Genomic DNA, 16,806 nt, shown 5'->3' on the forward strand with positions numbered 1-16,806 from the left:
TTTTCACTTTGATTCTGATGCGGTGTTAATGGCATCTTAAAACTATTAAATTCATGTTCATTTCAATGCTCTACACTATTTTTTGTTTAATGTGGTATGACAAACAAATACATTTGCAAGAGCATTTTGTGCTGATGTAGCTCAACTGGTAGAGCAAAGCATGGCAATGCAAATACCAAACATACATATGCCTTGAATGCACCGCAAGTTGCTTTGAATAAAAGTGTCTGCCAAATGCACATGCATCAACGTAAATGAATAGACTGTACTTCTTTATAGCCTTTATACATTATTGTCTGAAGGTCTTGCAAAGACCCCCACCAGCTATGTTGTTTACAGTGTTATTTTAATGACCATCTTTATTTATTATTCAAACAGAAAATACAGAAAACATGTACACAAATTTAAAAAAATCCAAACAAAAGGGCTTCTTCAGGCAATAGTCAGTATAGTGTGACCTCCCTTGGCATTAAGCACATCTTACACTTTTGGGGGAGACTGTCCTGAAGGTATTAGAATTAAAATGACCATGTAGGTTTAGGAGAGCCAGGTTATTTTTTCTTGCTTTTTATAAAGCGAGTGAGAAATAATTACATACAGTATGCTTGTTTTTTATTTCTTCACCTTGTCATTCTTAAGACTTTCAGGTTTTGAGTCACAGGACTTTGACTGGGCCGACTACCTCAAACACACAGGCACTGAAGCGGCACCAGATGTTTGTTTCCCAAATGTAAGACCATTTCTGATGCAATGCCCCATGTTCCAATAATCGAAATCTAAGGAGGCTTTTGGGATTTCCCCTTATTTTGATATAGTCCAACAACAGCATGTATTGCCATTTAGACCACAGTTTAAGGTATTAAGTCATCCAACAGCAATGTGAAAGACTGACAGCATGAAAATACACTTGAAAACTGTGATAATAATCGAGGTTATCACAAAAATATTTTTTACTTTTTTCAAATACATGTACAAATATTACTGTTATATTGCTTCAATATGAATATGAACTTGTTTTCTTTGCAGTATTTGAGGTCTGAAAAAATACACAGCATCTTTTCTGTTATTTTGACCAGTTTCTCCAGTTTTAATTTCATCAAATAAATGCAAACAAACAATATTTTTATTTGAAATTTGGGAGAAATATTGTTAGTAGTTTACAGAATGAAACTTTAAAAAAATTAAAAATTTATTTTAAAAATTTATTTTAAAAATTTTAAAAAACTTTAAAAAATTTACCTAAACACATACCTGTAAATAGTACATTTTAAAATCAGAAAAACGAATTCTAAATTGGTCTCCTAATTTTTTTCACGGATATACAGTATATGGGTCAAAGACGAAAAAGGGTTTAAGCATAAAAACAACTAAGTGTAATATTGCTTTAAATTGTTGTTGTTCAAAAAAAGAAGAAAAGGAAACGTTTTCTGGTTAATTTAATTGCATTTTTGTTTTTCTGAGCAAAAAATAAATATCATACATTTTTCCCTGATTTACAGCAGATGCTCACTAAAATGTCATTCAGTGTAACGATCTTGTCAGGCATATTTACAACAAAAATCAATTTATGACATATTAAAAGACTAATTACTTTCACCCCAAATGCTAAGTTGTATGTTTACATTTTTTAAATTTGCAACTATCCTAGGATTTGCCCATTTGTCAATAATAATTTTTTACTCATTTAAAGCACAATAAAATGAAATATGCACACAATATATATTTTAATATGTAAAAGTCAGAATAAGCATAAGCAGAATTTTTACATAAATATTGTGTTACACTGAATGACAATGTAAGATTATTTCAAGAGACATTTAACTATGGACATAAAATCACTTTTTGTAAATTTCTTTTGATGGGGACATCAAAACGTCTTTGACCCATATATATATATATAATCAGCTGTACTTTAAATTTCACTATTAATATTAAATATTACATTAGATACTGTGGGCTTGTTTGTTTGTCGTAATGCCTTTGTCATTTTCTTTCAACTTTTTGAGTCTTTTTCTGTGCATCTTATTTATTTGCATAGACTGTGCCGTTTCGTGTATTTATGCTTTTTGACTGACCTCTTTTTTGTTTTTGTGTGTGTGATCAGGCGTTTCACAGCAAGGGCTTTTGTAAGGAAATGTGGCTTGAAGCTGTGAATCCACTTCAGCGTTCCGAAATCTGCGTCGCTTGTATCACTCAGGTCAAAGGTCGACTTCTCTGGCTAAGACTGGAAGGTAGGAATGAATAGAGCATGTACTGTATGTTTCTCCTTGTCTTGTTTACGATGAGATGAACTTTACAGCTCATGAGTATCTTCTCCGCCTGGTCTCTTGTCTGTCTACAGGTCTGACCAAGCCAATACCAGACTGTATAGTGGATGTTGACAGTATGGACATCTTTCCTGTGGGATGGTGTGAAGCTAACAGTTACCCGCTAATACCTTTATTAAAGCCAGTCTGTGAGTGTAACAGATTCATTTCTGTCACTATTTACATCATGTGCTTTTACGTGTGTTTTATTTTTTTAACTTTTGTAATTCATGGGTTTGTATTGTGTGTTGCAGGTCGACCTCAAAAGAAGATCGCTGTCGTTCAACCTGAGAAACAGTGAGTAAACTGGGAACGTTTCACCCAATATTTCTGTTGTTATGTCATGTGAAGCAGTAACATCATTCTCTCACATGGGTCACTGCTAATTTCATCATTCATATACATGACAAATAGCGTCGGTCATTGGATCGGCTTATTTCCTAAATGATCCAATCTAAATTGTATTTCTCTTGTCTGCTTTGCTGTCTGCAACATTTTTGCACTTTTTAGGGAAGTGAATATAGGGAATGTAATATTAAATAGACTATAATGTCATGCATATAATTTTGTTTTAACAAGCGCTCAAAAACCGTCCATTTGTTTCTATATATTTGTCTTACAAAGCAATGTTTGTCGATTTATCAGTCTATTAGTTTATTTATAAGACAAATGATATTATACATATGATGTTTTTGTAGGTTGAATAGGTTGACCCCCTCACAGCCTCCTGATGCCCCTCCTAACATGTGCTCGTCCATGGACACAGGTTTTAAACATTAACTGTTTCTGTATTAATCTAATATTTTAATCTGAGCTTGTTTTTTAGTAGTGATGTTAAAAATGGTACAAATTTTAGGTGAACAATGTCTTTACAAATGGAATAGTGTTAATCTCTTATATGTGGCTGTTCTCTGCAGGTTTGGTAAATGGCAAGTACTGCTGTTCTCAGCTGTTTGTGAATCATCGCTGTTTTTCTGGCCCGTATCTTAACAAGGGTCGAATTGCTGAGTTACCACAAGCCGTGGGTCCTGGAAAGTGCGCTGTAGTTCTCAAAGAGGTACAGTCTACTCATATACACCTGTGCGTCTGTGTCTGGATCAAGATGTTTTTGCTGGGCCAAATTAATAATATATAGACCACTTCGGAAAACGTCAACAACGCTGGTCCAGAAGAACTTCCCGTTTCATTTATTTAACACTACACAAACGTTTGAACAGAGTATAACCACAATTTATACTTTAATATGTAAAATTTAAGAAATAAAAATAAATAGAAACCAGAAGTGTTCTGGACCAGTGTTTACATCTTGTGAAGTGGTCTATAGTTTAGAGCAGTGGTTCTCAAACTGGGGGCCGTGGCCCCCTGGGGGGCCCCAAGATGGATCCAGGGGGCCACAGATTTTGTGGCATTTTATGCAATATAGAAATTTATCATAGATTTTATGCAATCAAACAAAAAAAATGACACCACCAACCAAAATGATTTGAGGTTCCAGCATTGTATAACTGAATGTTTTTGGTTTAATTAAAATTATAAGTTTAAGATTATACGTCTTTATATGGGGGGCCGCAAAGCGATGCACTTAACACAAAGGGGGCCTTACAACGAAAAAGTTTGAGAACCACTGGTTTAGACGACTTAAGTGTGCCCCCTTGTGACAAGGGCAGTGTTTTATATATTTGCTGTAGCTGTATCTAAAAATACAGCCGTCGAAAACATTAAGACCATTTCAATTTGTTTTGTGTTTTTCTGAATTTACCATTTATAAGTATGTGTTTAGGTAAAATGATCATTTTTATTTCATTCTGTGAACCACTAACAAAACTTCTCCCAAATTTCAAATAAAAGTATTGTTTCTTTTTGTATTTATTTGCAGAAAACGAAACTGGAGAAACAGGTCAAAATAACAATGCGCTGTATTTTTTCAGACCTTAATACTGCAAAGAAAACAAGTTCATATTCCCTTTCAAGCAACACAACAGTAATATTTGTACATGTATTTAGGAAAAGTTCAAAATTATTTTTTATGTGATAACTTAACAGTTTTCATGCATCTTGTCATGCTGTCAGTCTTTCACATTTGCTGTTGGATGACTTTATGTCACTCCTGAGGTTTGTGTTGAAATTCAACAGACGCTGGACTGAAATGACCCTAATAGAAATACTGGTGAAATGAAAATTTGGAATGGTCTCTTAATTTTCTTCTGCGCCTGTATGCGTGTGTGAGTCTTTTATATACAGTATGCACAATCATAGTGTTTTATATTGATAGTGATGATATCTTCTTGCAGATTCTCACGATGTTAATAAACTCGGCGTATAAGCCTGGCCGTGTGCTCAGAGAACTGCAGGTGGTTGAAGATCCACAATGGAACTGTCAAGAGGAAACTCTAAAAGCAAAGTATGAACGCGCACACACACCTACAATTTCAAATAGTCTTCGCTTTGTTTATATTATGCTCTGTTATTTGTGTGAATAATGAGTATCTAGTTTGTAAATTTAGTTTGCATTCTGTTTGATCTGATTCACATTTATTTGTCAGTCACTTACACTGTAAATTTAAAAGGACTTAAACAGAGTAAAATTGCAGACAATACTTTATATTCATTAGTATAATATTGGGAACAAATACTGTTATTTATATTGTTAACAGTATTGTTTTAAAACAAGGTTGGAATGATAAACAACACAAAATTGGACTAAATCTCTTAACACCTAAATCTGTAGATGTCGCAGAACATTTTGAATGTAAATGATCAGATAATTCGTATTTGTTATGATAAATAATTCACAGAGAACAACATAGACTGCTCATCTCTGAATGCCAGATCTTACGTCAGTAAGGAAATAATTGTGTTTGATGGCAATGTTTGTATTATTACCTCTGCAACATCGAAGTACAAGATATTCTATCCCCTGCCGATAGTGACAAACACATACATGTATCCAATACATCCAGCCTTTACTACACTGCTGTAGTGTTTTGACTGGCTTGTACCAAACGCTGAATCATTCTAGACTGTGAAATCACATTACCCAACACTTCACAGACTACCTGACTCTTACACAATTGATCACAAAAGATAATCTTGCTCATTTTTTATCTATACTCCTTAGCAATATCATGTTTTCTTATCTCCTTAGCAATAGGATAAATAGACTCAAAATGCAAACTTTTCTTGTATTGGACATTATTACATAAATAAAACAATTACTTGCTTTGTGGTCTCTAGATATAAAGGGAAGAGTTATCGGTCCACCATGAGGATCGTTCGCACAATGGAGCAGGTGGCAGAGTTTTGCCGTCGAGTATGTGAGAGACTGCAGTGCTGTCCGAACCTCTTCGGCCCAACGCTAGTTTCCGACAAGTGCCCTGAAAACTGTTCAAGTCAAACGAAAACCAAATACAGTGAGTCTTTTATTGTGATCCGAAGAAACGATCGTTCTAACTTGGAATTGTGTTATTTTCTTCTACCTGTGTGTTCCCACCAGACGCGAATGAAGCGTTAAGCGTAAGTGATTTACATGTTAAGTCAATGCAAAGACGCAATAGACCTCCTTGCGGTGAGAATGAAGCGATTCGCGAGAATTGAGCGTTTCGGGCGTTTGACGCGTGATTCGCGCGAGTTGAAAAATCTGAACTTTGGCTAAAATTCGCGCCGCGTTAACCAATCAGGAGCTTGCTCTAGTAGTGACGTGCAGCATCTGTGCACGAAGGCAGCCCAGAGAAACAGATAAGCAGCGCAACTGAAGTCTATTTGAATTATAAACAGAGAGCATCTTTGCAATAATTAATCACATATTTAAAAACTACAATACTAATTTCTCGCTAGAAATGCAATCAGAAGTTGTTGAAAGTGAAAATGAAACTTACATTTATACAAAACTATGCTCCAACGGGCGTTTCGGCCGCCATTTTATTTTTTCGAGCTTGCGTCTGTTGTGAATTTCACGCGCGAATGAAGCAGTAAACTCAAAATGTTCAAGCGTCCAACTACGCGCGAATAGCACGATTCATTCGCGCAAGTCGTGTTTGGTGGGAACGCTCAGTACAACACACACATACAAATGCAGACACACAAACGTGACTTAGAGCCCTTGTTAGCGGTCAACATTCTGGTTATTATGTTTTGTCTAATGTAGCTTATTACAAGAAGAGGAAAGTCGGCCGCCCAAGTTTGGGTGAGATTGCACAGGATGGTGACATGACCAAACCAGCACGCCGACGAAAGAAACGGAAAGCCATCTTTGTCCAGAAGAAACGCCGCACTTCTATTGTAGGATACCAGACCGCAGAGTCACCTCAGGTCTGCCAAACCGCACAAACCCAGACCAAAACACATAAACAAACTTAAAACTGGACAATAAGAACAAGTTTAATGTACCGTGCTCGAATTTTGACTTGTTAGATTTCTCTTTGTGGACAACACTGTGCGGTATTAGTGTGCAGTAAATTGAATGTATTCAATGTAAATGTATACGATTTTTTAAGCCATTAGAATTTTTTTAATTTAATCTTAATTTAATGGTAATAATGTTCATTTGTATCGGAAAGCATGACTAATGTTTGAACCAAAATGATTGAGAAACCAAGTAAAGAAACCAAGCAACCAATAAAATATTGCTTTTTAGGATAGCGATTATTACTATGACGACGAGGACTTTGAAGAGTCGGGTAGTGAGGAAAGTTCCAATTCACCCCATGAGGAGACCCCTGCCCACACGTTCAAAGAGGCCCCAAGAAGAGGAAGACCCCCACGACGTGTTGCTCTTCAGCGCCGGGCGACCCATCCAGGGCCAGAACCCTCAGATAAGACTGCTTCTCGGAGAACCACGCGCTCTGTTTCCTACATCCAGAACCAGACGACCAAACACGCACATACAAAGGTAAAACGCACATACGCTCAGATTATAAAATTTATAACAATAGCTTCATGCAAATTTCAGCATTTGTGCCAGGTATGCCATCAGTGATGCCAAATATCTACATAATGGTAGATTTTTCACTATACTTGAATCCCTCTCCCCATCTTTCATTTACAGTACAATATATGCCTAATGTTTACAATATAAGCAATATGCCCTTAACATTACATTAGAAAGAATTTGTTTGTTTGTCTTAAGTATTTTGATGTAAGTGTAGGTATTAATATTGTTTGTGTGCATTTGTAGACAGAGTGTGTGAAAGACGATGATGATCGTCTGGTATTGGAGAGAAACCCTTTGGAATGGAGTGTATCTGATGTGGTTGATTTTATCGCATCTACCGACTGCGCCTCCCTTGCCAAGATATTCCAAGAGCAGGTACACATACACATCATTTGCGAACATATGCGCACTTTTAGTAAGATTTTATGGCCTCTGTCAATTTATAAAGTGATAAATACCAAAATTACACTTTTTTTATGAATGTGTTTTGAAACACTACTTTATAGATATCCTTAAGGCTAGCATAGGCCTATTTATACTAAAAGACAAAAAACGAATTGTGATTACATGGGGGCTTTACACTTTTTCAACCCATACGTTCCATCCAGTTTGCTTTATTTTGTGCAGAATGCTCGGTGTTTATGATCCAGTAAATTCCTAATGGAGAAATGACAAATAAATGGCCTGTGAACACTGCAAAATGTAGAAAATGGCTTGAAACGTAACTATTTAGTTTATGTTACATTTTACATGACAAAGTCAATAAACACAATTTACGCAATACGTTGCAAAAATGTTAAAACAAACACATTAAATGTATTGTCGTCATGTGGTTAGCAGGTTCTCTTTGACTGTAACACATTTGACTGAAACACATTTGACTGATCAACCCTGTTGAAAAAAACAGCATATGCTGGGTTAGATATGTTTTGATGCTGGTATGACCAGCTTAAACCAGCAAACCACCATCAAAACATACCAAACCAGGATATGTTGCTTTTTTCAACAGGGAATGCTTCTCCCACCCCAAGCAAACAACAAGAAGCAAAACCGGCAAATTATCAAACATTTATGCTAACAGCATACATTTTTTATCTCCTCAAGGATATTGATGGACAAGCTTTGCTGCTGTTGACCCTTCCTACAGTTCAAGAATGTATGGATCTTAAGCTCGGACCAGCCATAAAACTCTGCCATCAGATCGAACGAGTCAAAGTGGCCTTCTACTCCCAGTACGCTAACTAAGCTAACCCTGCTAACTCTGCTAGCCTGCCCGATATCCTTTGCCTCAACGAACGCAAAGAAACAGAAACCTATGTATTGTTCTCAGGGGTTTGAAATCTTAATCCATACATCAGGAAACCTCAGGTTGGCTACAAGTGCATTTTGCAGGAATTGTTAACTGCCTTTGATATACCATTTAAAACTGGAAAGTGTCGTATTTATAGAGGTTTCAAGAGAAAAATCTTCTAGAACAAAGACAATATCCCGCTACGATAGGAATGGGATATGTTTGAATAAAAGACATTTCAAATGTGAAACACCTCCAACTTTTCCATTCACAAAAGATCTGCAGTTTTTCCCCCATCAGGACCAAATTATATTTCATGACAAATAATATGTGAAGTATTGACCTAAGAAGTAAGCTAATATATTTGCAATATTTATTTTGCTCCTATAAACTATTTTTATAACATTTAATTGTAACACCTGAAAAATCTACTTTGGAGAGATCAATTTAGGCATCGAATTTAATAGGTTAAATTGTAGAATTTCATTATTATCGGGACTGAAAAATTTGATGTAGGCATGTTCTGTGAGTGACTGTATGTTGTGTGTATGCTGCGTTTGTATATGTGCACGTGTTTGTGTGCATGCATCTGTACACACACATACAGTATATAACTCATTGTATTAGATAATAGCTCTACACATAAATCTGATATAAGTACTGTATATGCCTGATCATTTTTCTAATCTGAACACTTGATTTGTTTCTTTTGGAAATACAAGGGCAAGTGGATAATTTGAAGAGTGGCCTTTTGTAATGGGCTAATCTATATTTTATGTAAATATAATCTATGCAAAATTGATTGTTTTATATGCATATTTTGTTGTTAATGACTTTCATAGTGATATATTTTTTACTTCTCTCCTTTTTAGACACTTCATTTAATCACTTAACTAGTAGATTGTATTAAAATTGTACAACTGCAAGTAAACACTGTCTACAGTACAATTATTGCAATGTCTCAATCTTTTTCATTGCTTCAAATCCATCAATAATTATAAGTGATTCCAAGTGATCCTGCCTGTGAAAACCTAGCTAAAGTCTTATTTTGTGATTTATTGCTTTCTACATGAAATCATCCTGCATAATGTAGTCTGTGAAAATCTTAATATGACACGAATACGTGTTTTTCTGTGTCTTTGGTGTATAAGTTGTCCATGCATGTATTAGACACATAAAATTGCAAAAGATGCATTCTATCTAAAAGCGAATGCTCACCCAGACCTGCCTGAAACACCTCGTGTAACCACACCCCCACAAATCTACGTCAGTTCGTGGTATGGTTTGACAAAGACCACCCAAATGTATACGCAAGTAAGGTGGGCGTAACTGTCAGTACAATTGCTTTGGAACCTGATGTTCCAAATATGGTAAGAGGCGTTACATTTCCGTCACACGCTTGCAGTTTTCGACCAATCACTACGCACTGGTTAAATGGCCAATCATAGCACACCTCGCTTTTCAGAGCGGTGAGCTTTGTATAAAATCTGTCCGTTTCAGAGACGCGGAGCAAAGATGAGATACAAACATGCACGGTATGTGGAAAATACAGCGTTTTTTAACCTTAAATCGTGTATACACATTGCATTACATCTAAAACAAATGATTGTATTCGTTTCAGCCGTGTCATATCACCTCTTTAATATCTTTAATATTGGCCCAGTAAAGCCATGTCAAAGATTAACATTAGTGCAATTTATGACTGAAATCAAACTTTGATGCTCCTAAACTCATCATTATATCATGAGCCTTTAGTCAGGATTTCACAAACAAGGGGCCAGATCTACTAACAGCTTGCGGTAGCGCGAACGCCTCTTTTGATGTAAGAAAAATGACTGTCGTTATTTACCAAAGACACGCGGTGAAAATTAGAGTTGATGTTTTAGCGCCTGATATTATCATATGTTCATTTGTAGGAGTTTCCTCTTCAGTCATGAATCATGCAACGCAGTTTGCACTCGTCATTGTACTGGTATTTGCGACTTTATTTAACGCCCAAAAAAGTATGTATTAAAGCATGCTCTAATTTGCACTGCTCTCAGTAGATTGCGTTGGTCATTATGGGAATGAGATATTGCTCCTGTGTTTTTTCATATGTGCCTTGTTAGTAAATCACCCAGAGAAATATTCACTACCATTGGCACTTTTTTGGAAATGTGCTCTTGCACTATTTTGCCCTGTTAAATCTGGCCCAAGGTCACATATTGTCACAATTACATATTAGTTTATTATTTTATCCAATAAAACTCATCTTTGATCATCAAAATGACACATTTGAAATATCCTGTGAAAATAATCTTGATTGTAACTTTAGACCTTTGTTTTATTTAGTATACAGAATGTGAAGCTATGTCACGCCGTGTTGAATGTTGCGCCATCATGGGAGGATGGCTGCTAGTGCATTCAATGCAGTGTTTTGTTTTTCTAGTTTGATTAGGAAATATAACTATTGTAGGTCGGTCTTGCGGTGTTAAAAACTGCAATAGCATTATGCAGAGTTGTTCAGGAAAATCCCCTGGTTCTTTCACTTTTGATTTCTCCATATATAAAACAAAACAAGTAATGGTACATATCAAAACAATAACAGCAGTGGAGTATGATCCTCCCAAGATGGCGGTGCCACTGCAATATACAACATAGGGTGTGACGTCAGCTTCACATTCTCTGTAAGCGGAACTATGAATATGCAAATGAGTCCCCGCCTCCACTCAATCACACCAGCTCTACCCAATCTACTCGCTCAACTGTGTGACATGATTGGTTACAACATATTGTGACAAATTGGAGTTTTGGGTTCCTTGCCACCGTTTGCATACTGTTTTGCACTGTTTGCCTGACTGGGGGGCTGCTGACATTAGCTTTAGAATTTAAAGTTTTTGTATTTATTAATATAACTTTAAAATGTAACATTCTGCTTAATTTATTTATTATTACATATTAGGAATATTTGACCTGTGTTTCTCCGAGATTACCTACGGTATGGGGACAAAATGTCCCCACAAAGATAGCAATATCCAAAATCCTTGTCCTTGTGGGGACATTTTTTTATCCCCATGAGGAAACAAGCTTATAAATCATACAGAATTAACTTTTTTGAAAATCTAAAAGAGCAGACAGTTGTGTGTGACTTTTAGGGTTGGGGGTGGGTTAGGGGTAGGGAATATGATATACAGTTTGTACAGTATAAAAACCATTGTGTCTATGGAATGTCCCCATAAAACATGGAAACTCAACATGTGTGTGTGTGTGTGTGTGTGTGTGATATGATATTCTGTCTCCGTTCACAACTTCAAAAAACCAGGATGCTCATGCATCACGCGTTAGTGTGTGTGTGTGTGTGTGTGTGTGTGTGCGCGCGTGCTGTGCGCGTGTTTTATGCATGTGGGTGTGTATGAACCTATGAGTGTGTCTGTATTCTGTGTGTTCACTTCTTCTGTTTTAACTTGTATAATTTTAATGTTTTGCTTATAGTCAATATGTTTCATGTAAAGCTGCTTTGTAACAATGAAAATGGTAAAAAGCGCTATATAAATAAAGTTGAAAAAGTTGAGTTGACAAATGAGTGGCGGTTTCAAATAGTTTTTGGAGACTTAACTGCCATTTTAAGGAGAAAATCATGCTATCATACTAAAAACACCAGATATATAAACAACGTTTGGTTTTCATAAAAACTCTGTTTAAGTGTGGAATTTACTTTTTTAAGAGAACTAAAGTTTTCCTAACACAGTGGTTCTCAAACTTTCTTTGTGTAGAGTGCATCGCTTTGTGGCCCCCCTAGACTTACCATCTTAAACTTAGAATTTTAATTAAACCAAAAACATATTCAGTTATACAATGCTGCAACTGAGATTCCTTTAGTTGGTGGTCTTATTTTTAATATGTTTGACAGCATAAAATCTATGAAAATGTGTATATTTCATAAAATGAAAGCAGAATAAACATTTCATGTTTTTTGTCCTGCACCTGAGCCCTTGTGGTTTGTGGATGTGCACACCTTTTTTGAACTTTTATATTTCATAAAATGCCATAAAATCTGTGCCCCCCTGGATCAATCTGGTTACCCCCAGTTTGAGAACCACTGTCCTAACAAATATTTCCAAGAACTAGCTGCCTAGCAACCACATAACATTAGAAACATTAGTATTACTAGAAAGATCCTATAGTAGTGCATCCTTTCACCCAAACAGCATAACAGACATTTGAGTAAAAACTAAAAGGATGAGACTATCTCTGATAGTTTTTTACTCGGGTGATTTACCAGAGAATTACAAACTCACGTGGGCTTACTGTCCTCGCTCCAATACAAACATGATTACCAGGAAACATTATACAACATTATTCTTTGGGATGTTTACTTCCTCCCACACACTCTCTGCCGATCAAGCCTGAAACATGACAATATTACGTAACAACTGAGGTTTTTCAAAGAAGGTTTTGGACCAAGATCTGAACAATGAAATTTCCACTCTCAAAACGAATCAGAATGAAACTCATTGTCCAAGGGGGCAATACTTGCAATGTACAATACAACCATGTTCAAACACCTACAAAAAGTACTACAAAAAGTTAGTGACTGACTAACACATTTTATTTATTTACTGTGTACTTCTTTACTCAGACGATGACATATTAGCAAAAAAAGTCTCCCTTAACCCTTAAGCAGGCAGCATGCATGCACCACAAGACACATACCCTTTAGCTTCTTGTAGGGTTTTTTTCCACCGCCGGGTCTGTTCTGAATATCTGGGTCGTATGACTTGCAGTGTTCTGTTATGATGTGGTCATACTAACATATATCTAACAGACGACACGGAATGTTGCCTTTGTGGTGAATTATAATCTACATTTCTTGAGTAAAAAAGACAACAAAAATGCTCAAATTGATTGCGAATCTTTTCTTGAGATGGTGAAGAAAAAAGTCTTATGTTGCTCATGATGTTATTTAACACATTTTGAAGGTGCGTAGCCCCTACACATTGCCAGATAGAAAAAGGGTTTAAGCGTTAGTTCACCCCAAACATTATTCGCTCATGTCATTCCAAACCTGTATGACTTACTTTCTACAGCAAAACACAAATTAAGATATTTTAAATAACGTTGGTACCCAAACAACCTTAGCCCCCATTGACTTTCATTGTGTGGACACAAAATGGACAGAATATTTATTTTGGGGTGAACTATCCTTTTAAAGGCTAAATACACTCCAAGACTTTTGCTCAGATTTTGCCCAGATTTTCAGTCTGGACTTGTTACAGAAAGTCTGTGCCAGTCTGCAGATTTGATCAGTTAGTGTGTTTCTATCTGAAACTTTCAAAAAGTCTGCAAGTGTATTATGATGTCTAGTTTAAATAAAATCTGTTCAGATTTTAAAAGTCTTGTAGTGTATGCCAGCCATAAGTGACACCATTGTTTTGCATTTTTCCACATATGAATCAAAAAATTTTTTCAAGTTGAATGGAACGCATCTTTCCACAGCAGGCATTATACAGTTTCTCTCAGGTCAATTGCTGTCATCGGGAAGCAAGTTTGAAAAGAATCTTGCTAAGCAAGTTGGTTAAACTGTTGACGTGTTAATTGTAGCTAAATACGTGTTTTCAGGACAGACGTTTGAAGGTAACTACACAAGACCTTTGAGTTGTGACGTTTGTTACCACATAGTAATGTAAAAACATAGAATTAATTATGACTTGAAGGCACATTTGCGATGGGTTAGCCAAGTATTCGTTTGCGTACTTATAAATATATTTTAGTCTTAAAGGACAGAGTCACAAATAAAAACTCACTGATCTTTTTATCTTTTTATAATTTGAATTCTGTGAATTTAAAAGGAAGAAAGTTTATAAACAGTATAAGCTATAAAAAACGACATTTACTTAAATGCACTTTTTGTTTGCAACCTTTATAGTCACATTACCATATTATTTTCCTTTTTTATGCTAATAAGAATGTTGGTGCTGTTTATTTTTCTTGAAAAAATTAAAAACAAAATGGCTGCGTTCGAAATCATACTGTGACAGTACGTACTGAATTTTAATAAGTATCCTATCGGCAGTTAAAACAGTACGTTCTATAAAGTATGAGTGGCAGTATGAAAACATTTCGCACATACTGCGTCCGCCATGTTTTATGGTCATGTGACCAATATGCTCTTTGACTATGACGTATTAACAACAACCTACATGTGAGCGTTGAGAAAAACATAATTTAGTCACGAGAAAGTTCACCTTTAAGTTTTACGCTATATTATTTGATTTACTTTTGAAATTAGACCATGGCTCAGCTCCCGTGGCGTCATGGGATAGATAAGTGTCCATCCGATCCACACTCACGAGTCTCGGCGGAAGTAGTAAACCACTAATAAAACTAATGTTTTTTTGCATGCTGAGGTTTCGGACATACTATTCATGACTCATACTCATTTTCGCCTACTATACAGTATGGAAGTAGACGATTTCAGACGCAGCGATAAACTTTATGTTCTTATTCTTAACTGTTTTTACAATGTTTTTGTGTTTGGGTATTTGGTTGGGCAAATACAACAGATGTCAGTTTATTTTTTTTAATTCTTTCATTTACTTATCCTCATGTCATTCGTTTTATTCCAAGTCTGTATGACTTTCTTCTGCAGAACACAGAAGATGTTTTTTAGAACGTTGATCGCCAAATAACACTGGGGCCCATTGACTTCCACTGGATAGACACCAAACCACCAAGATTTTTCTCAAAATATCTTATTTTCTACAGAAGAAAAAGTCATAAACAGGTTTTGAATGACATGAGGGTGAATAAATCATGACAGATTTTTTATTTTTGGGTGAACTATGACACTCAACCCAAAAATGAAAATTCTGCTATGAATTACTACTTATCCTCAAGTAGTTCCAAATCTGTATAAATGTCTTTGTTCTAGTTGAACACAAAGAAAGATATTTAGAAGAATGTTAGCAACTGAGATTTCTGGGATAGTCAAAATATGGCAGTCAAAGGTTCCCCAGTTTGTTTTCCTATATTCTTCAAAATATATTATTTTGTGTTCAACAGAACAAACAAAATATACAATAATTATTTCTACTATGGTAGTCAATGCTGGCACAGAAATCTCAGTTGCTAACATTCATCCAAATATCTTTCTTTGTATTAAACAAAACAAAGATTTATACAGGTTTGGAACAACTTGAGGGTGAGTAATTCATGACAGAATTATTCTTTTTAAGGTGTGGTTTGCCAAACATTTTTAGAATATTGTGCTGCAACCGTAAATCTAACAATAAAACATTGTGAAAGGTTGTATAAACATTTTGTGTTGGCTGTGTACTTGTTTCCGTCGTCATGACAACAGTTCTAAATTGGAAATGGTTTTATACATTCAACTAATCTATTGTGAATCATTATGGCTCATTACCAGAAATGTTTACACAGCATGTTAAACAAGTTGAGGACTCACCAGCCGAGCTATATTCTACATTTTCGCGGAAAAAAATTATAATTACTAATCACACTTTTGATTTTGCAGTGGTTATATAAATATTTTGGAGGAATGTCATGCAGCATGACTTTATGACCATTAAGTGTTTTCTATTGAGCCTGATGGTGAACCAATTTGTAAAACTCCCACTTCGCATGGTTGCCTGGCAACATCACTTTAAAGGTATGCTGCACACCAGCTGGGCCATAATCGATGAATTATTCTGATGCTGCAAACACACATTTTAGTAAAAACAAGCGTATCAACATTGCAAATAAAGCATGTCCACATGAAATGAGACCATTTTATTTTACAATTGTAGCACCATTAAATGGTAAGTAAATGAAGGCTTATGACTTCTGATTTTCAGATATTTAACCTGAGAAATAACAATATCTCTCATCCAAAAGAGTTTTCAGAAGAGATTCTTACAATGTCTTTAACTTTTAAATTGGTCAAATCTGCAAATCATTCAACTTGTTTAATATAAAATTATCTGATATATTTTAATATCTCCATAACCTAAACTATTGCTTTATTACTGACAACAAAGTTTGCAACTCCATTGTTGACTTAACAGCAACACTGTTGTCAATTGTGTTCTTGTATGCTTGACAATGTATTTGGATATAATATTGTGGAGAGTGGCAGCCAACGGGACTGTGCGGTTGTGCAAAAAAAAACTGCATGCATGGGTTTACCACAAAGCTCATTCTCGTACAAACACCTGAAACTGGGTCACACAGGACCTGCAGGGGGGTGAAGGGGGCAGTCTTAAATGATAGGCGCTGCATTTCCTCTGAAATATGCTGCC

The 16,806-nt window shown here is 35.8% G+C and overlaps 1 protein-coding gene across 2 annotated transcripts in view; it reads left to right on the plus strand.

Annotated features, from left to right (window-relative positions):
• Window positions 1-9,548, plus strand: part of sfmbt2 (Scm like with four mbt domains 2) — a 47,550-nt gene extending 38,002 nt beyond the window's left edge. Inside the window, exons 10-21 of one of the 2 annotated variants that reach the window (XM_057324441.1) lie at window positions 648-730; window positions 2,105-2,231; window positions 2,342-2,455; window positions 2,561-2,603; window positions 3,005-3,072; window positions 3,224-3,363; window positions 4,598-4,707; window positions 5,541-5,716; window positions 6,451-6,614; window positions 6,940-7,194; window positions 7,480-7,611; window positions 8,341-9,548. In XM_057324441.1, coding sequence (XP_057180424.1) covers window positions 648-730; window positions 2,105-2,231; window positions 2,342-2,455; window positions 2,561-2,603; window positions 3,005-3,072; window positions 3,224-3,363; window positions 4,598-4,707; window positions 5,541-5,716; window positions 6,451-6,614; window positions 6,940-7,194; window positions 7,480-7,611; window positions 8,341-8,481 — 1,553 coding nt within the window. In that variant the 3' untranslated portion in view covers window positions 8,482-9,548. The remainder of the gene's footprint in view (window positions 1-647; window positions 731-2,104; window positions 2,232-2,341; window positions 2,456-2,560; window positions 2,604-3,004; window positions 3,073-3,223; window positions 3,364-4,597; window positions 4,708-5,540; window positions 5,717-6,450; window positions 6,615-6,939; window positions 7,195-7,479; window positions 7,612-8,340) is intronic. The other variant, XM_057324442.1, reaches the window with a different exon arrangement.
• The last annotated feature ends 7,258 nt before the right edge of the window (window positions 9,549-16,806 follow it).

This window comes from Triplophysa rosa, linkage group LG24 (assembly GCF_024868665.1).
Source record: "Triplophysa rosa linkage group LG24, Trosa_1v2, whole genome shotgun sequence".
In the NCBI taxonomy this organism is placed as follows: domain Eukaryota; kingdom Metazoa; phylum Chordata; class Actinopteri; order Cypriniformes; family Nemacheilidae; genus Triplophysa; species Triplophysa rosa.